This window comes from Podarcis gaigeae (assembly GCF_964106915.1).
Source record: "Podarcis gaigeae genome assembly, chromosome: 12".
In the NCBI taxonomy this organism is placed as follows: domain Eukaryota; kingdom Metazoa; phylum Chordata; class Lepidosauria; order Squamata; family Lacertidae; genus Podarcis; species Podarcis gaigeae.
This window is the reverse complement of record NC_139688.1, coordinates 48885756-48907977: the sequence shown is the minus strand read 5'-3', so window position 1 is coordinate 48907977 and position 22222 is coordinate 48885756. Positions and strand designations below refer to the sequence as shown.

General features: G+C 39.3%; 1 protein-coding gene across 5 annotated transcripts in view; it reads left to right on the top strand.

The window, feature by feature from the left end:
- The window catches only part of ULK4 (unc-51 like kinase 4), a 170360-nt gene that overhangs the window by 71253 nt on the left and 76885 nt on the right, over positions 1–22222 (top strand). For all 5 annotated transcript variants that reach the window (XM_083705570.1, XM_083705572.1, XM_083705569.1 and 2 more), the window contains exon 32: positions 9566–9671. In XM_083705570.1, the coding sequence (XP_083561696.1) occupies positions 9566–9671 (106 nt within the window). The remainder of the gene's footprint in view (positions 1–9565; positions 9672–22222) is intronic.

The window sequence follows — 22222 nt, the reverse complement described above, 5'->3', positions numbered from 1 at the left end:
TGTTGGGACAGTTGGTTGTGAGAGTGGAAGGTGGATCCCAGGCACCTGGTGACCACCCTTCCCTTTTCAGGCGTCAAACTATTTGAAGAACCACTGGGAGAACATCTTGTGGAAACACAGGATGAGAAGAAAGCTCCTTCCGCTGCCAGGAGAGAGGAATGCAAGGGGAAATGGAACCAGTCCACTTTCCCTTCCATGTCCCTTTTCCAAGTCTCGAAAGTATTTGGGTTACAGGCCAAGATGAGATAGTCAGGGCAGGGCAGCTAGAAGACTCTTGCCCTGATCTTCTCAAAATCCTGCATTCTCAGAGGGGTCAGGAAAACACATCACAGCTTGCTATCAATCTGTAAATATGTGAGAATGTGGTGGTGACCGGGGTACTACATTTTATCAACCAGTGGAGAAACATCACAGATAGATGAGTGTTGAGCACTGTGGTAACAGGTTTTTTGAGGGAAGCATCATCTCAGAGGTTAGGAGTATCCTCCACCATCATCTTCAAACATAAATTCATTGTAAAATAGATTTCTGGAAGTGTTGGCCTAACTGCAGAAGCTGTAAGTTTGTTTCTGGGCCCAGCTCAGATCTTTAAAGCCTTATATGGCTCAGGACAACTATGGCTAAAAGACCACCTTTTACCATATGAGCCTGACTGGACCCTGAGATCATCACTGGAAGCCCTTTTCTGTCTGCCATTTCTGAAACAGGCCTAGAGGATAGTAACAAGATAATTGATCTTTTCTGTAGTAGTTCCTTTACTCGTCTTCTGTCTCCTTGTTTGTCCTTAAGTTTTGACTTGCTCTTCAGTCCTGACTTTTCACTTGCTTCTTGATCCTGCCTCCTGGTTAGCCCTGAGGTTCTTCTGACTTGCGCTTCTGGGCTAGCTATTGGCTTATCCCATTCTTCTTTCTCCTGCCATATCTCTACTGTCCAGGCCCCAGCTGTGACAGGCAGCTGGGGGACAAATCAAAAGAAACAGGCAATCTCCTGCTTGCACAAGCAGATGTGGCTTTTTTCTCACACTAGGATAGCATTGGATCCGAGCCTCTGGCTTCAGGAATGAAAGTTCTATTACATTATTTTTACCATTATTTTCCCTCAGCATAGCAGCAAAAGTATTAAAATGCTGGTTTAAATTCTAATTAAAGTCATACATTTTAAATCTAGAACTTTCTTGTAGCGGGTGGGGGGTGTTACTATTGAGTTTTAAAAACAAGACCTACATATATTTATACTGTTTCTGAAAGAGCCACGGGTTATTTTGTAAGTAGACTGGTTTGCCTTTTTCTGTATAGCATAAGTTGCTTGTGATCAGTTTCAGACAGGGTGTGATTAAAATTCACCACACGTAGTTGTCGTTAGGACTCACATCTGGGTAGCAGTGCAGCAGCATATTGCTGAAAGCAAATAGTCTAGCAATTTTGATCGATAATAATGGAGTCTGAGAAAACACTGGAGGCATGAATAAGATTCCATTAATAACAAAAGAGGGAGAAAGAGATGTCTAGTGCAGTTCATTTAATGCAGAACTCCCCTGAGACTGAAGTGGGGATTATTCTTGCTGCCCTTCATATTCGACACAGGTGCAGAGGACGCTGATTGGATGACTGGCATCTCCATAGCAAGGATGCTCATACTCATGAATAAGAGTCTAATTATATCTTAATGATCTCTACTGCAAATAGGAAAACAAAATCTTCGCCTCTGCAAATTGTTACCTTAGTATAGCTGCAAGACTGGAGAAATTTAAATTATCCTTCTCTAATCTCAGGGGGATGCATTATGAAAAATGAGGGTTGTTTATAGTAGAAAATTAAATTGCTGTAAAAGCTTATTTCAATAGACAGTAGAGGAACCATAATAAAATAATTTTGTAAAAATGGAAGTGAGAGCATGCTTAATGGAACATGATTAGATTTAATTTTCATGCTATCACAATCATTAAGGTGCATTATCATTCCTTACACCTAATTTAGGCTCTTTACCAGTCTCACAGAGTTACTTTTCCATGAGGCGCTGAAATACATGTTGTGCTGGAAATAAAAATGGCTAATAATGCAATATTGATATGTCCTCTTGAAAACATGGTTGCAGGTCTTAAGTTGAAAACATCCTTAAGTGCAATCATCTGTTTATATAAACAAATGCTTATAGGGAAAATGAATTTCATGGAATAACACAAAGTTCAACATTTATGTGAAGGCTTCAGGTGGTGGTTTGTTTCATTAGCAAGGGGAGTCTCAATCACCAGTGCACATTTTCTCGCAAATGAGATCTGGCTTACCGTGCTTCCCAAGTAATCAAAGCAAATATTGTTGTCTACTCCTGAGTAAAAGCCAATTACTTGCATTGATTCCTTACTTGTTTTACTGATTTGCAATAGCTATTGAGTATATAACTTTAGAAAATGGAAGTTTTTGTTGTTGTTTAGTCGTTTAGTCGTGTCTGACTCTTTGTGACCCCATGGACCAGAGCACGCCAGGCACTTCTGTCTTCCACTGCCTCCCGCAGTTTGGTCAGACTCATGCTGGTAGCTTCGAGAACACTATCCAACCATCTCGTCCTCTGTCGTCCCCTTCTCCTTGTGCCCTCCATCTTTCCCAACATCAGGGTCTTTTCCAGGGAGTCTTCTCTTCTCATGAGGTGGCCAAAGTATTGGAGCCTCAGCTTCAGGATCTGTCCTTCCAGTGAGCACTCAGGGCTGATTTCCTTAAGAATGGAGAGGTTTGTTCTTCTTGCACTCCATGGGACTCTCAAGAGACTCCTCCAGCACCATAATTCAAAAGCATCAATTCTTCGGCGATCAGCCTTCTTTATGGTCCAGCTCTCAATTCCATATATCACTACTGGGAAGACCATAGCTTTTACTATACGGACCTTTGTTGGCAAGGTGATGTCTCTACTTTTTTTTTTTTATGGAATTTGAAATGGAAGTTACCTTGCCAATTTATAAGATCCATGTTGTACTTGACTCCAAATCCTCTGATTTCCAACAGATGTTCTTGCTAAGTTGCCCATGAGTTTGTAACATGGTTGTAGGTTTCCAGTGGTGAGTAACTTTACTACCTCATGGTTCATTGCTTACATCTTAGCAGAGGACCAGAGCCTTTCCACAAGATGTGGGCCTAGTTAAGTATTTCCATTATTAATCAATTATATAATCACATTGTTGAAATCAAACATGTATAAATCCCTTATGATGTGAAGCAACCATCTGCACTCTCTTTCCCCAATATTACCGTAACTTGCATCCTAAAATCAAAAACAATAATAAACAATACAGTTTTGGAATCCAAACAATTAGTCATATATTTTGGTTCTAGATAGGCAGCAAAACCTGAGCTCATCTTATACATAGAACAGAGCTACAATCTGGGTAAAACAAACAACTGCCACATCCATTGACTGAGATGGCTCAGTTGGTAGAGCATGAAACTCATAATCTTAGGGTTGTGGATTTGAACCCCCATTGGGCAAAAGATTTCTGCATTGCAGGGGGTTGAACTAGATTAGTCTACGGGTATAAGGCAGTATACAAATAAATATTTTTTTTAGAAATAGATTATCCTCATGGTACCTTCTAACTCCACAGTTCTATGATTCTATTATACTATTTCACTGCGGGGAAACGAACATACAGTTGCATTACTCTCTTTCATCATGGCTACAAAATTTATTTCTCAGACTTTGCTAGAAACTGTTGGTGGAATTCAACATTTCACTAATATGGTAGCTCCATCAGCGCAAGTATTTCTACTTGCCAGACGGAACTATCTCCCCTCTCCTCCCCCTAACCCTCTAGAGCGGATTTTGGGAAGAAGAAGACACCTGCAATAAAACAAGAGTCTGAAGTCTTATACATTACTGGGGAGAAAAGGATAATTAGTCATGGAAGTGACATTTTAGCTCTTTGTCACAAACCAAATGTAGATTCATTCTACAATTTTAATTAAAAATATAATATTAATTTATTACATTGATATAAAATATATATAATATAAATAACATATATAAATAATACAAGTAAAAATTTATACAATAGAATAGACTGTGATTTTGGCTTTCTGGGTGCTGGTAGGAATAACGTATACCAAATTCAGCATAAAACATTGCTGCTGCTTATTTTTTCCATAGACAACCAGTAGAGACATTGATGCTTGCTTTATTAGTTTTCACACAAATGCTACACCAAACAACCTTTTAATATGTAAGACATAACCACCACCCCCACATCATTTCTAGATTACTGTATCTGTAGAAGAGTTTGAGGACTTCACCCCCCCCACACACACACTCCCAATAATTATCTTGTTTGCCAACAAAGGTCATATAGAATCTCACAGAGAGAGATGCCCCTACTAACTGCAATTTAACCAGTGTAATTTCATTAAGTGGAATAACATTACTGTGCGAAATGTCATGGCACCCTATGATTTAGTTAAATTATATGCCTGAAATTAACCCTTACAGTGTGTATTGATCTGTCAAAGTTGAAAGATAAATACAAATATATTCTCTTAGGAGCTGAAATTGTTTCAAAACTCAATAGCACTGACAAATGTTAAGATCTGATTCATTAACGTGGACTACATAGCTAGGTTTCCTGGGGAGGGGGATCCCTATTTGTTTCAAAATCTTAAAAATAATTTATTCCATCATTCTGTGCTGCTTAAAATGTAAATAAAAAGGCTAGTGCCCTAAAAAGTATTAGTTTTGGTGGGGGTTTCTCCTGAATTCCACTTTATTTATTTATTTATTTATTTATTTATTTCCCTTTCCTTGTTATACCCTTGGTATTTCATAGCTGGCCTGTTGAAGCACTGAAGCAATTAGTTTTGAGAAGGCTGATTCTTCAGGGTCCAGTGCTTTCTTGCCTTTCATTTGCTGAAGCTGTACATTTTAATGAAGTTGTTTCATCTGTGTTGCCAAACACTAGAATTTTGCTGCTTCAGTTCTAATTATCTCTGCTGGCAAATGCTATGTTTTATTAAAGCTGTCAAGAGCACTGTTCATTAAATGTCCACAGTCTGTGGTGTCGTACACACAAATTAGATCAGCTCTGCTCATTGATGGATTGTGTAGAACTTAAATACTTTCTACACAAGCCTTAGAATCCAATGTAACAGCCACAAGCAACTCTATATGTACATGTGAGAAATACCTACGACTTCATGATACTTGGGGCCGATTCAGACATGCAGAAACTGATGTGGCAGTAATTTCACAGTACTGTGTCATCTCAGATTTCATGCGGTGGCTCAGTTGCCACTGTCCTCAGACTTTATGTGCTGCTCCAGGTAGTTTTCAGCACTCCACTGCTGGCTCAGTGTCCACAAACATGCTTCACTGTGCACTGGTAGAATAAAACTATGTTTCTCTCTATGGCATATTGGTCTAAACCATACATAGCAGTCACTTATGGAGAAAGTATAAATAGCACTACGCCATGTCTACTTTGAGACAGGGCTGTTTATGCAATCTTAATGCAATCTTACTATTTTAAACAGCATCTATACAACATTATTTCATTAGACAGCTGTGTAACCATTGATTGATTTCTGCTCAGAGAAATGTGGTATCCTTAAATGTCAACCTTGTGAAAGAATTGGAGAACTGCACATATTTTTCTCTTTTATACTGATGCATTATAAAGTTGAATTTTATTATCTTTTTATCAACTATATGGTGCATTGGACACAGACTGACATATTTATTACACAGAATTGAAAGTATTTAAGGCTTTTTCAGCCGTGGGCCGGTCCACCGTCCCTCAGACCATGTTTTTTGGGGAGAGGGGGATGAACAAATTCCTATGCCCCACAGATAACCCAGAGATGCATTTTAAATAAAAGGACACATTCTACTCAAGTAAAAACACACTGATTCTCGGACCGTCCGCAGGCTGGATTGAGAAGGCAATTGGGTCGCATCCGGCCCACGGGCCTTAGGTTGCCTACCCCTGATTTAAGGCATCTTCATCTGTCACTTTTATCTGGGTGATCTTTCTGCTTGCTTTGCCATTTGTATTTGGCAGAGGACATGGTTTCCTATTAGTAGTTAGCCTTATTGTGGATAGCATGCTCTTGCCTTCATTTTTATTAATGAGCTTGAGATCTAAAAATGTTTTAAGAATCGTATTTAGAGTTAAAATTCTTAGCAGTCATGAATCGTTCTGATTTGGACATGCCCCTGTTTGCAGTTGGTAATAGGCAGAAGCGTATCAGAGTGGGCAACTGATGGACACACAGATTACTCACTAACTTTACTTGTATTTCTGTTTTATGACTTGGAAGAAGTGCAGGGGAGGTTAGTAGAGACAGGTTAGGACTCGTCACCTATTCCACTCTTGGGAAGCTTCAGTGTGAAGATACAGCTCAGTGGGTTTGCTCTTCAGACTACAGTGGTACCTCGGGTTAAGAACTTAATTTGTTCCGGAGGTCTGTTCTTAACCTGAAACTGTTCTTAACCTGAGGTACCACTTTAACTAATGGGGCCACTGCCGCCATGTGATTTCTGTTCTCATCCTGAAGCAAAGTTCTTAACCCAAGGTACTATTTCTGGGTTAGCGGAGTCTGTAACCTGAAGCGTCTGTAACCAGAAGCATCTGTAACCCAAGGTACCACGGTATTCCCACCCCTTCTTGCTTCCAGAAGATGGGATCACAACCATTTGGGGCCCACCATGAAACACTTTCCAAGTAACAAATAATTTTGTTTGACAATTATGAGGGTTAGCTTTCATAAATAAATCTTCCAGATTATTCACCTTTATTTTATTTTAAATGTTTATACCTGCTTTTTCAACCTGGGCTTCCAAATAAGTAAAAATAAATATACAAATTAATATAAAGTGCAGTTAAAATATATCAAAGCAGCAGCAGGTAAAAATAAACACATGATAAAATTACCGTATTTTTTGCTCTATGAGACTCACTTTTTACCTCCTAAAATGTAAGGGGAAATGTGTGTGCGTCTTATGGAGCGAATGCAGGTTGTGCAGCTATCACAGAAGCCAGAACAGCAAGAGGGATTGCTGCTTTCACTGCGCAGTGATCCCTCTTGCTGTTCTGGCTTCTGAGATTCAGATTTTTTTTTCTTGTTTTCCTCCTCCAAAAACTAGGTGTGTCTTGTGGTCTGGTGCATTTTATAGAGCAAAAAATACGGAATTTTGAAAGCCTGGGTGCATAAAAATGACTTCACATGGCACTGAAATTTCATCAGACTTGTGCCAAACAAGCCTCAATGTAAGAGCGGTGTTCCCAAGGTTAGGGTGCCACACTTGAAAAGGCCTGATTTCTTGTCACTGCCCGTTTCACTGCTGAAGGCATGGAAACCTTGGGAAAGGCCTATGAAGATGGTCTTAATGTTAAAACTGATTCTTGAGAGCACCTTAGATTACCTAGGTCCCAAGCTGTTTAGAGAGTAAAACCATTGCCCTGAATTGTGCACTGAAATGGACTGGGAGCCATGGGAATTATTTAAGGACTGGTGGAATGTGCTCCATATGTCTTGACTCCAGCCGACAACCTAGCTGCTGTATTCTGAATCACCTGTACAAATGAACATTTGTAACTATCAAACTCTGCAACATCTCATAGGCTGGATGTTCAGATGGCATTGTGTTCAAAGATCAAGAGGCTTCTGAGTTTTTCTTTCTACAGGCTTTGTGCCTTTCCAGGATCAGGGTTGGGGAAATAAGGTTTCCAAGTTGACCATCTCCAGGTGGCTAAAGGGAGGCATTAGCAAGACTACTCCCTTAGAAGAGTAGCTGCTTCGCAAGCCTTTGCAGGTCATTTACCCGTTCTGAGTATTTGTAAAACCATCATGTGAGACTCTATGCCCCCTTTGCCAAGGGGTATAGATTCAACCAGGTCAATGGACACAGCATTTGGTAGAAGGCTACAGCAGAAGGTTTTTGTAGAGGGTCTGTAGTCCCTAGACACACCATCCCTGTATTGGTACTGTCTTGCTATGTCTTAATGGTGTTCAGTTCCCTCTAAGAACCTCTGGGGAAAGCATAACTTTCTTACCTGTCAATTTCTGTTCAGAGAGGCTTCTGAAGGGCATTCTTCTTGTCCTGGGTTCCAGGAGAGTTTCACATACTGCTGGGTGATCTAGATCCTTATAGCTTCTGCTGCCACCGTATATGTGGGAATGTAGAGGGGGTGTTTTAGATTCACTTCCACACCTTGTCTCTCGGGCTTCTGTTTGCCTACAGTTGATAATGTATGGTTCAGTGCATAATGTGTAGTAGTCTGAGGTTTGTTTTATATGTTGTTGATTTTTGAGGGGCTGCCTGATACTTCCAGTTTTGCCTGGGGAGTGGTGGGTGGTTTCTTCTAGCAGAAGAAGCAGGTTTGGATGGCTCTGTCAGTGAGCTCCAATAGGAGGTATTGTCCCACAGGTATTCAATAGCTCTGAACACATATTCAGAGGTAACAAATTTATGTTTTCTTCTGATGTTCACCACCCCTTCCAGCTTCTTCTCTTGTCCCCCTTTGGCAAATTTTAGATCTGTAAAGATCTGTTTTATAAAGTGTTGTGCTCCTTTGTGATACAGCGGTATAAACATTTAAATAAATAAATCATATCAGTAAATGGGCATAGTCAGTGTTGTGACTACGCTTCAAAGTATCAGTAAAATTAGTTGAGTTCTAAACTGCCGGTGGACTATTTTAAAGTTTTATTTGCTAATATTATGCTAGGTAACTGGGCAAGCCTGAGTGTGGGACACATACATGAACCTAAAAAGTGGGGAAACTGTCAGAGAACCATCAAGAGCCTCTTCTCTCGTGGGGGTCCTCAGGAAGTCATTGGGGAGTGGGCTTTGAACAGCTGGATAAAGATAACTCCCTGGAAGGGTTCGGGAATGGCTGTGAAGTGTATAGATTCCTTTGTTCCTTTTGACAGCAATTCCCCCATTTGCCCCCCCCCTCTTTTTCCCTGAGGCAACTTGGATTGTAGATTGCCTGGTATCCAAGCACAAAGCACTTGCTTCATCAATTGAAAATAACAGAAAATATCTAATACTTTTTTTAGGATTGGCAACAGATTTTGAGTTATCATATAGGAGGAAGTACATTGCCTACTTATTTAGTTTATTGTATTTTGTCATCACGTTGGGACACCTTTTGGATTTACGCCCTCATCTACAAAAATGGCTTGGGCTGCTCCCGTATATTTTGATTGTTTACTTTTGTTACAGTTAGAAAATAAAGCGCTGCTGTTTAAAGTAATGGTTACCGGTGCCAGTATCTTAATTCGATTACATCTATACATTTTCTTCATATCAGGTCTGGAAATATGCATCAGGACTGTATATTGGAATTTTGCTTGATTGCCATTCTTTGTATTGTAATATGTGCAATAGCAAGTTTCATTATGGTCAAAGTTAATCCATTGCATATCTAGAATAAACATTATATAAGATAGGTACGTAGTATCAGCTATTTTCAGCATTAGGTGTCCCTAGAGTCTTCATCACCCAGTGGGCTTCCTTTTCAATGTGACTTAACCTTTTGTACTCTTGGAAGGAAAATTCTTATACAGATATGTTTTCATTGCAGGAACATCAAGGTGCACTTCTGGGGAATACAATGCAAAATGCAGTGGCAGTCTTGAATAACCTGGTTTCCTGTAGGAAAGCAAACATGACATTACTTTATGAGCAAGGTATGTATTTTAACACTGTTTCACTGTACACCTATTGGACACAAATATTTGGCAGCGTGTTTCTTCAGAATGTGACTTAGGAAGAATAACCATCTCAGAATGGCTTCCATCACTGGTGATTTCTCCTTAATTCCAGAATTTAGTATGCTGTCAACAGTTACAGAGTCAATAACTTTTAAAAAATTCCCTACAATTGCCCTATCTTAAGGAGAAGAGACTCTATGCTTGTGGGAACTATTTTCCTTTTTACTAGAAACACAAGATCCACCAGTAAGAGTCAAGTCTAAAATAGTGACTGTGGTATATGAATAGAACTAAACTCATAGCCCATTAAAAGAAACCAAAAAACACTCCCAGGTTTTCCTCCAAGTTTTCTTTGGACTTCTCTGCACTTGAGTTTAATGTGTGTATCTGAAGCTGTTTGTGTTCCCATTTAAACAGCATCGTCTACATAATGTCCCACTCAAACAGTTTTAAAACATCATAAAAATTCTAACAGTTTAAAAGCATTCTCAGCCAATGACCTCGGGGTTGCCAGGTGGAACCCTCACAGGGATGTTATTCATATGTCTCTAGAGTGTTTGGTTTCTTTTTTTCTTAGATAAAGTTTTGTTGGTTTAACCCTCAGATTTTGTCTGATGTGCTGCTCTGTCTTGCTGCCAAGAAACTACATTTGAAAAGCAAATCAAAGAGCCTAGTTAGTTTTTGCATTTCTTTCTTTCTTTTTGTCTAAGAATTTGTGTGCATTAGATGAAGGATATTATAGCATGACATCCGGTTTACCTGTTACACACATTGCATGATGCATCTTGTTTCTTGACTTTCTGAACTTTTAATGTTTGTCTGTTCAACTGCTCTTACAGCTATAACGGAGGGGGGGCACAGGACTTTATACTTTTACCATAGTGTTCAAAATGCACTTTTTTCATCTTGAGCAACTCTTGATGTTTGAAGAACAGGGGGAAGTTTTTAAAAAAACTTTGTGAATCAACACTAAGAACTGTATTCAGCAATGTCCAAAAGCACACTCTCTCATCTGAAATTAGTCAAAGCCAAGAAGTCAAAGGTTACCAAAACACTTGGAGAAAATAAAAGAAATCATTTTAAATAGTACCACTGTGATTCTGTCTAGGAATTTTAGTTATCTAATTATTTAATTAATAAACTCCCTTTGAAGAGATTTAAATAAAATTGCATATCATCAGAGCCCAAAATATAAATGCTTTCTTATCATATAGAAAGATATGTAAGATAACTTAAATTTATTAAACAAAAGCTACCAGTCTACAATGCCATTTTCCATCTGCATGACAGTAACACACCAAGCCCAAAACAGCATCAAAAATTAATAAGCATGTTGCTAATTGGCACAAAAAAGATTGATGGAGATAGTTGGAATATATTTTAATTGCATGCAATACAATTCTAAGCATATTAACTCAGAATTAAGTTGCACTGAGTTCAATGGGAGGTATTTCTCAGTAAGGTATTTCTCAGTAAGCATAAGATTGAAATCTCAGTCACTCAGAAAAAAAATGTTTGTCTACTCCTTGCTTATTGACAAAGGCAATTTTGAATTGGGATATTATTTAAGGGTACCTGGTACCATTGCTACAGTGACTGCACTTGTACCATATGTGAAATGTTTCTCTACCAGAAACTGTACTGAATTTTGTGCACACAATAGAAGTTAAGATGTGTTGCTTAGTGATTGTCATGTGAAGTAGCAACCTTATGAACAAGGCTACAATCCTTAATAATAATAATAACAATATATATATTTAATATCCCACCCATCTTACTGTGTTTCCCCAGCCACTCTGGGTGACTTTCAACATATATAAAAACACAACAAAGCATCAAACATTAAAAAACAAAATATCCTATACAAGCAACAAACAAACCAACAAATCAATAGAAACCAATAACAACAACAATAATGAGCATTGTACGTGGGGTCAAGCCTATGATTTTACTCTAATTATTCACTTTTTAAAAATCAACTAATACTTTAAAAACAAAGTTTTAAACAAAATATTTAGAAAACAGTGCAGCTTAAATGCAAATCAAAAAAGGGAAAAGAGATCAAATTCCTCTTAATAATAAATAGTGGTATTAATCTTTTAATCAGTTGTTATTTTGGAAGGTGAAAGATGTAAATCAATGCAGGAAGAGCCTGTTGGTGTCATTGATATTAAAGCAATGGAGAGAAGTTAACTCTAATGTGTTACTTTTTATCTTCAGAAATTGCTGCACAATAAACCATGAATTATAGGCTGTCCCTCTATTTTAGAGTTGCTGTACCTGCTGAATATTGGATACTAAAATAAAATTGAATTTCCAGAGTATCACCTAAATTGTCATAACCATCATGTGGCTTGGGAAGCGGTTGTGTAAACAAGCACCTTACACACATTACTGTGTTAAAGCTTCCAAAGGCAACTTTCAGTAGAAATGACTTGTCACAGCTGTAAATACATGAAGAAGATCTTTAGTGAAATCACGAATGAGAGCTTGCAGCAGTTGTTACATCCAAGATTGCATTAAGAGAAAACAATAGGCCCTTAATGCATGGGCAGTTATTAAAAAGAGGATTAGGTCTGCAATAAACCTTGGTAGAAGACACTTAATAACTCATTTACACCTCATGAAAGAAAGATAATAGTAGTCTACCTTCACGGGTGAGGTCCTCTGTTCCATCTTGTAGTCCACTGCTTTGACTTTTAGTCAAATGTCAAGAGATTAATTAGATTTCAAATGTCTTTGTGCCTGTCGTATTCTTAAAGTCTGTTAAATCTTGCATCCTTAAAGTGACTCCACTGAGAGCAGCAATCCAGCATTAACGCTTTTAATCAAAAAAAGGTCATGTGTCAGCCTTTTATATTTTTAATATATAATGGGCAATTTTCAAAAGGTTCTGAGATCCTGATAAGCCCCAAAGAGAGTACAGCATGCTTAAATGCTTGCAGAACCCTTCCTGTATGTATAGGTAATTTTATTACAAGTCCAGTCTCCAGAGTCAACTTTATTTTTTCTTCTGTCAACCCTTACCCAACTCCTACGTTACACTGTCATTGTTGAATAGATCTTAAATCCCTCATGATTCCCCATACTTTCCATTTCCATTCGTTAAGCACAGCCTTCCCTTGAAATAATGTATACTATTTTGAATATCTTACATTAAGAATGTAATATTTTGTGGGCCACATTGTGAATGGATTTAAGGAAGAAGCAGTATCAGTTCAATAAAGTGCCTGATTAATATGCCGTTTGGTCCAGAATCATAGGGTTTTTTCCTTAAACAAAGGAGTTCAAAAGTTGCAATGGAGAGACATAGAATAACACAGAGGGCCATCAAATAGGTCGCTTTTGTAGTTATCTAATTGGGAGCAACTAAAGTGTTTTGCTTTTCCAGTAATTCCTGCTTTTCAGATGTTAATACTATTTTTAATACTATGTTGAGATTTAAAAAAAAGTTTTAAAAGCACTTGACTGTTTGATCCTTCATCATGGCTTGGGCACAATCTGAACATGTAAATATCACATAGGCCATATGAAGTTTCTGACTGTGTCTCTTGTACCACAATCCTGGACCAGGCATATAAGTGGACAGTGTCTTTAGGGGGAGGGCTGTACCTCAGTAGCACAGAATGTGCTTTTCATGCAGAAGGTTCAAATATTAATTTCTGAAATCTTCAGTAGTTCTGGAAAAGAGATCAGTTCTAAAACTGTGGAGAGGAGCTGGTAATCTGTTAAGTGCAGGCTTGGCCAAACTTGGCACTCCAGCTGTTTTGGGACTACAACTCTCATCATCCCTAGCTAACAGGTTCAGTGGTCAGGGATGATGGGAATTGTAGTCCCAAAACAGCTGGAGGGCCATGTTTGACCATGCCTAGTTTAGTGGATGATACAGTGGAGCATGTGTGCATGTAGATATGCTGGTTTTGCTTTGTATGTGGCTGCCGCACATGCCAGTTGGAGAGTAACCATTACGAGTTTTTGAAAGAATAAATAATGGGGATATTTTTGTAGAAGTGTAGTTAAAGGTTATACGTTGGAATCTAATGTTGACAGTACCACTGTGTAATGTGTCAGATATAATTATAAAAACTCTTAGAAGTTGCTGGAGAGTAAATTCAAAACGTAGTTCAAAAGTTATCTAGAACAATCCCTTGTAATACTTGATAGACAGCTTTTATGGTGATTTTTGTCCAAAATATGCTCTAAATCCAAGATCCATGTGTCAGAGAGCAATTAAGGCTTGCATAAAACTCTGAAGATGAAAAGTGCTAAACATAGTAAGAATTAAGTACTGTTAATTACCATTCTGCCATTCCACCTAATACCTTTATTCTGTGATATTTAATTGGCTCTACTGGAATTAGCACGTTTTGTAAAGCATTGAACTCAAACCATCCTTTAGAAGGACAGTTCACTTCAGAAAGGAGAGGACTTTTTATCCCATTCTTGCACATTTCTTATTTGAATTTGGTTGTGCTCAATGCTTATGTCCTCAGAAAAGAAATGTTAGGGCTCAGCTATGTGTGGGAACAAGGGACGCCAGTGGCGCTGTGGGTTAAACCACAGAGCCTAGGACTTGCCGATCAGAAGGTTGGCAGTTCGAATCCCCGCAACGGGGTGAGCTCCCATTGCTCGGTCCCTGCTCTTGCCAACCTAGCAGTTTGAAAGCACATCAAAGTGCAAGTAGATAAATAGGTACTGCTCTGGCAGGAAGGTAAATGGTGTTTCCGTGCGCTACTCTGGTTCGCCAGAACCATAGTCATGCTGGCCACATGACCTGGAAGCTCTACGCCGGCTCCCTCGGCCAATAAAGCGAGATGAGCACCGCAACCCCAGAGTTGGTCCCAACTGGACCTAACGGTCAGGGGTCGCTTTACCTTTTTTATGTGTAGGAACACCACGCCTGATCTGGGAACCTCTCCCTGCTAATCCCCGTGTGCTGCTACTCAGTAGTGAGTGAAATGTACTTTGTACCTCAAAGGTGGGGACCTTTTTTCCAGTCTGAGGGCTGCATTCCCTTATGCGCAACCTTATGTGGGCAGGATGCCAGCGAAAGGGAGGGTCAGGCAAAAAGTGGATGGGGCAGCAGGTGTGACTCTTGCTCTGTACACTCAAGCTACACAAAATTCAGACACATCATCATCAAATTTATTACCTACCCTTTAGCAGCAGAACCAAGGGCAGGTTACAACAATTTAAAATTTAAAACAAACCTTTAAAACAGATTACAATAACAGGAAGAGGTGAGACCTGAAAACACATCTCATGTGTCAAAGAACAGGGGTATAGAGGTAAGTCTTCAGCATTTGCCAAAAGCTGTATAGTGTATAGCCAGGTGCACCTCTAGGGAAGGGAATTCCAAAACTTTGGGGCTGCTCTCCTGGGCCACCTCCACCCCAAATCTCTGAGAGAGAGAGACAGAGCTACCAAGAGGGCCCCCTCTGCTTATCTTATCACCCTGAGAGGGTTTGTAGGGAAGGAGACAATTTTTCAGATGTTTGGAACCTAAGCCCTGAGCCCGGCTTCGGCTGGGGAGGGCGGGATATAAATAAAATTTATTATTATTATTATTATTAAGTCATTTAGGACTTCAAAAACTAGCATAAGCATCTTGAATTGGGCCCATAAACTCTCTTTCCAGGCAAGCAAGGGGCATTATTACAGATCAAAAAGATGTTACAGCCAGGCAAAAGCCACTGAGGAAGGCACAGAGCAGGGGCAGTTGTATGGGGAGAAGGTGTTGCCTGGGAAGAGAAAAGAGATGGCCCACAAAGAGATGGTTTGGAGGTCCTGAGGTTCCTCATCCCTGCTGTAGCTTCTTGGGAATACTTTGCTCTGTTTTTGCTCAATATGTTCTAGGGTTCACCATTGTAATGGAAAATAAAGTAAAACCAGATTATGAGTTATTCTGGATTTCAGATAAAACACTGCTTTGTGCCCTTTGATTTCTAAAACCTGATCATGAATAAATATGCTGCAATATAATAAATTGAGAAGGTATATAATGAAAAGGTTAACTCTTTCCCCCCACCCCACCCCACTGAAAATTCCACAAATAAAATTCTCCCTCCTCAAAAGTAACGTGAGGAGGGGACATAGAAGCACGTGTTTACAAGTGTTTACAAGAGTAGAAGATGTTCATTGCCCTCCAGATGCCTCTGTGAATAATTAACAGGTCAGAAATTTATGTTTTTTTCTATCCATAGAGCAAATTGTGTGTGCGTTTGAAGGGGCGGGTTAATCTAGACAACGGCACCTTGGCAGAAAGAGCAATATAAAACTCCAATACTGCTATCCCAATCTAATTCTTCTCCCTCCAGTTGCTATTAATTTATTTTTCAAATGCAGGGTATTATAATCACAAATCTCCCGCATTGTGTCTGTTTTGGCCCTCAAGAAGTTGGATGTGGCATTCCAAGATAGCCTTTTAGACAAAGGCTGGACTTTGACCCATCAAGATAATAAAAGTTGGGGAGAGCCACTTTGAAGAATAATAAAGCACAGCTGAGGCACTGTCGTTTTGTCCATCAGTGAATGTATAAGAAGCATTATTTAAAAATTATTATACTGTAATAATAATAACACATGCTACTAAGCGTTTCCCCATCAAAAGGAATACACGCAGAGGTCACGTTAGTCTTCTGTCTTTTCCTAAATATGAAATTGTGCAAGTATTAGTAAGTGCTATGCTGTGGGTCAAACCACAGAGCCTAGGACTTGCTGATCAGAAGGTTGGCAGTTCGAATCCCCACGACGGGGTGAGCTCCCGTTGCTCGGTCCCTGCTCCTGTCAACCTAGCAGTTCGAAAGCACGTCAAAGTGCAAGTAGATAAATAGGTACTGCTCCGGCAGGAAGGTAGATGGCATTTCCAAGCGCTGCTGTGGTTCGCCAGAAGCGGCTTAGTCATGCTGGTCACATGACCCGGAAGCTGTACGCCAGCTCCCTCGGCCAGTAAAGCGAGATGAGCGCCGCAACCCCAGAGTCGGCCACGACTGGACCTAATGGTCTTTACCTTTATGTTGTGATTAACATTAGATAATTTTCTGTACTCAATATTATTTTGTGGTATTATTTTTAGGCCAATACTCTTGTAAATACAAAATTATTTAGGGAAAACCTCTTAAGGGGCGGTGCCCCCAAAACAGCACAATGGACACCAAGTGCTGGCTGACCAAGAGGGAGAAATTGTACATTTTAAGGGTAATGGAATGGGGGAAACAATAAAAGAAGAAGGGACACAGGTATTAGAATGATTAAGAGAACCCTTATACCATACAATTTGTCACAGAATCATAGAATTGTAGAGCTGGAAGGGACCACAAGGGTCATTTATTGCAGCTCCCTGGAATGCAGGAATCTTAAGCCCAATATGGGGCTCTAACCCGTGACTCTGAGATTAAGAGTCTCATGCGCTACCAACTGAGCTCTGTTGCAGCTTCATGCACTGGTTGACACTGAGGAGCTATTTTTTAAATGTCCCTGTGACAGAAGAGAGCTGTCTCTCGAAATCAGTGGAGAAAACTAAGATTTAAATGTAGCTGGGTTTAGGCATTTGTTTTCCCCCCACACCCATATTTAAAAGAACAACAACAACAAAATGTAGACAAACCCAAAACGGCTCAATGAGGACTATGCATGCTCAGTGGGCACAGAATGTTGACTGAGTGTTGGAGTAGGGGAGGAAAATGTGGTGGGGATGGGGGGGTTAGGGAATGAATTGGAGTAATGGAACCAAAGAAGTACTGCGTAATGGCACTTCTTTGGTTCCAGCACTCCAATTCACAACAAAGATCAGGCAAGAATACACACAGAGTTCGCATGTGGCATTTATATGCAATAACAAAAAAAATTGCGGGCCTCCCATGCTTTTAAAAAAAGTGATTTGTTGTTGTTGCTTATAAACGCCACATGCGAACTCTGTGTGTATTCTTGCCTGATCTTTGTTATTATTCTAACAATATCTCACCATTCTGTGAATTCCTGGATTCATGAGCAACTAAAATACACAGGGCAGCTGCTTTATGCCATAGAAAAAAGAACCTGTCTAAGCAAAGTCGTTACACTGCAGAAGTCTTATTTTGTTGTCTTCAAAGTGGATGGCTTGGAAGGCTTGTTTCGGTGCTGCAAAAACAAAACACTTCTGCTTCCCACCACCAGAACAACCCCCAGTCTTTTACTCTAGCTCAGGAAGGAAGACAGGAGGTAGCTAATCTAAGTACACCTTGCAGATGGAGGGGATGAAGAAAGACAGAGGTTATTGCCAGAGTTTCACTGAGCTCTCCAAAGTGAGCCTAACTCTGGGGGACATGCCTGATTTTCTCTCCAGCACCAAAGCTGAAGCTGTGGTAGGGAGCATGGGTTTGTCTGCACAAGTTCAATGACCAAAACGCCCAAGCCTGCAGTCTTATATATGCTTACCTAGGAGTAAGTCCTATTCAATACAGTCGGAATTCTGAGTGGCCATGCATTAGTTGCACTGAAGGAGATAGGAATTCATGAAGCCTCACAACCACCTACTGAAATTAATTATTATTTTTTCCATTGAGTTAGATTGCAACACAAGATTTCAATCAAGTATGGCTGGCTTTACTATACTAAGAAAAAATGTTTATATATAATGGAAGAGTAATATAAAACTCCAACACTTCTATCCCAATCTAATTATTCTCCCTCCAAAATATAATGAAAGTGTTAGTACACCATTTTGGAGTAGCAACTCCATCATGCACAAAAGACCCTATTGATAAAGTGGTAAATGGAGTACCAGCAATAATGAACAATGTAAGTAATAATTAAATGTATCTATGTAATTTTGCAAAAGGTGCCGATTAGAAAACTTACAAATGGACTCCATCTGCAGAGCAAACTAGGAACTATGGGTAACACTACCTATGGTTACTTTAAACAGACCAGCTTGATAAACCATGGTTTGAAGATAATTGAATGAAAATTACCCATAGTATAACCACAGTTGGTTGTACTAGACAGTACAACAAACCACAGTTAAATGAAAGCAAAAACAAGCTCTTCCAAACACCTCCTGGCCCCATGGGAGTAGGGGTAAATTATGCATCCCAGGGACCAGGCTGGGACAGACTAGGAAACAGCTGAGACTTCAGCTTTTACCACCCACCAGCTGATTTCTGTAGGCATTGGCTGAGTGAGTGAGTTCCCTAGCGGACTTTGGCTCTACCACTCGTCAATGAATGCAACCTAACATATCTCACATGATTGTTCCAAGGATAAAATGGATAGGGAGAGAATCAAATAGCCACCCCTGAGTTTGTTGGGGGAAGGACAGGATAAAAATGTATTAAAATAAATAAGATGCTGAAAAAGGATTAGAACTAGAAATATACCATTTCTCTGTTTACTGTTAGTTTTTAATACAGAGCCTCTTTTCCATTTGTAGGCTGTTTCCAATTAAGACAAACACTGGGAAAGGAGGGGTACATTTCAAGAGGCCCAAATTTGTAGTATGCTTTGTAGCACCATTGTCAAAGCATGCTTCACTGAAGAAACAGGTGTACCTGACAAGCATTACATTTCCCACCTTTGAAAGATTCAAGCCACGTGACAGTTCATAAATATTGCCATTATCTCTGTTGGCCTCCTTAAGTACAACCTATCTGCTTTGAACAGTTCACTACAAGTCCTACAGGTCCCCAGTGCTGATTTGCAGGCACTGCTAATTTGCATACTACAGCAGAAAACAAGCAATTAAAAGATAAAATATGCTGCATCATAAAATTCCTCAGTAAGCTTTACTAGGTTTTAATTATTTTCATATTTCACTAGTAACTGAAATATTAGGTTGAAGATCTTAGTACAGGCCTTTCCTTTTAATTCTTGGTAGATGAATTTCAGCAACTAAATTTGTAGGTCGGAGGCGGATTCTAAATATATTTTCATTACAGTACTTTAATTACAAAAGGGTGGAAGGGAAAAAATATTTACCCATCATACAAATAAAGATACCCCATTAAAATTGGAATTAAAAAAAATATGTGTTGTAAAATCAGACTAAGAGTTCTGAAGTGGAGCCGGTGTCATGTTGAATCACAGCATGAGACCTCAAGAATCAGTGTAAAGTTGTTTTAAAGTGGTAGCCATCAGGTGGCAGTGTTTTATAAATCACTATCTGCACATTTTTTATTTATTTTTTGTGAAGGGCAGCATCAAAATCTCTAAATAAATAAATAACCAGCAGTTCTCCTAATTAATTTAGTAGATTCTATAAATTAATTAGGCAAGTTATAAAGGTCTGATTCTTCTTCATCATCTGCTCCAGTATAATTGCCAGCCTGTTTCATTGCACAAGTCAAGGTTCGATTGTTTTGCCAGAGGAAAACATAAAAATAATTCCAAGCCCACTAAAAGTAGCAGGCAAAATCATTATAGCGTGCCAAAAGGGACATGTCTGCTTCTGAAAATCGCTGGCACTGAAAAAACAGCAACAGTATCATAGTACCATAAGCATCTGTGTCTTGCCAATTTCTGCCTACTTGCACAAATATGTGTCTCAACTTCAGTGTAAGAAAAATACTGTGTTAATGTCAAAGCTGGGCAAAAACAAGTTATTTAGACTTTGTATTGCTGAAGCAGTGCATAGGAGTCAACTCTTAGGGACTAAGATCTCTTTGCCCCCCCTAAAATATTTGAGGGGGCTGGGTCCCCCCCCCCAAAGTTGATGGGCATTGTTTAGGGAAGCTTTTAATGTTTAATAGGTTATTGTATTTTGGTGTTCTGCTGGAAGCCGCCCAGAGTGGCTGGGGAAACCCAGCCAGATGGGCGGGGTATAAATATTATTATTATTATTATTATTATTATTATTATTATTATTATTATTCAAATGGCGTGCATGCACTGCGGGGGTCATCTGGGCCCTCCAATATTTTATTCAGCTTGGCACTCCTGAAACATTCAGTTTCTCAGCTGCGAAGCACAGCAGCAAACCAAAGAGCCCTTTTCTCCAGCTTTGAGCTGCAGAGTGGGGCAGGGATCTTCCCTGAAGTTGTGTTGCATCCTCTGAAGCTCAGCACAGCTGTAGAGGATGATTCCCACCTGCCCAACTCTGAGCTGGAAAAGAAGGCATCACTCCTGCCATAGCAAGAGTGACAAGCAGCGTTGCGGACCGCAACTTGATGTGGTGAGAGAGCATAATTGTAGTGGCCTTGCATATGGAGCAAACCATAGTGCAAAGGGTCATCTGTCCACATTTGCAGATTTCTATTTGATAGGCACCACTTTCGGCTGGATTGTTTACTTCGGCTTACTGAATGCTCGCTTTGTAGAAAGAAACTGACTGATGACAGGTTTTGAGTAGTGCAGATATGTAATTATGTTTTTGCAGTTTCTTTTTGTAGGCAGTGGTGACATCACCTAAATATATCTATGTACAGTCTGTTATTTGTGTTGCATACTCTAAATGCTAACAGAAACAGTCTACATAGGGAATGAAATCAAATAACAGTTTTATTTAAATGCTGAGATTTTGATTTAAGTAGGGGGGATGTCAGAGATGTAAAAAAATAAAAAATGAGCCCATTGTGGAAATAATAAAATTTACATAACAGAAATATTTAAGAATGGATTATGAATGTCCTTCCAGTTCACAATGGCTTCAAGTAATGTTTCTTATTTAACTTCTTTATGAAACAAGTATGGTAAAATATTGGAACGTATCAGTAGAGTTTTTAATAAATTAATGAATCATTTTGCAGTGCTTTGTCTAAATTTATGTACTCAGCGCGTCTTTAATGGTCTTTTCCTGCGAGCACTTAGCTCTGATTGTAGTGAGATTCTGATTATATATTGCACCTTTAAAAAGAATGTAATACTTGCAAAACTTAGAGCAGGCTGAATTTGCCTGAAAAATATATAGTGAAATTAGTATGTGCTGCTTTAATGACTTGGGATCCCCTTGCTTTTGTTTTGAATGTTAATAGTTTGTCTTCTAGATACCAAACTTTATAATCTTCAGCTTTATTATCTTTATTCATATATATATATATATATATATATATATATATATATATACACACACACACACACACACACACACACACACATCTTGCATTTTGAATAGTGTGTGTGTGTGTGTGTGTGTGTGTGTGTGTGTGTGAAGTGATTCATAAGTCACTTGCTAAAATGCCTGTTTGTCTTCTGGGCCTTATCTGTTTTCTGGTGGTAGTATAAAAGGGCTAAGCTGCATATGGATTTTATTTGATTTTGAGCCTCACAATGGATTCTCTGCTGGAAGTTTTATATTCGTAATGTTGCCGTCCAGCTCAGAGAATTCTTATTAGTGCTTCAGCAGGTGCTCTGCTCACAGTCCAGTAAAATAAAGATAGGCTTGGTTTTTGAGGCTTCCTCAGTTTCTAATGACAACGTATTGAATCATTTGCTAGAGTCAAATATCTCAGTTGCCCCGTGTTGGCAAGAAAACTCATCTTTGCAGAAAAAAACAATCCTCCTCTTGCTTGTTCTGGGAAGCCCTGATTTGCCTTTGCATTCAGTAGTGGGCCTTG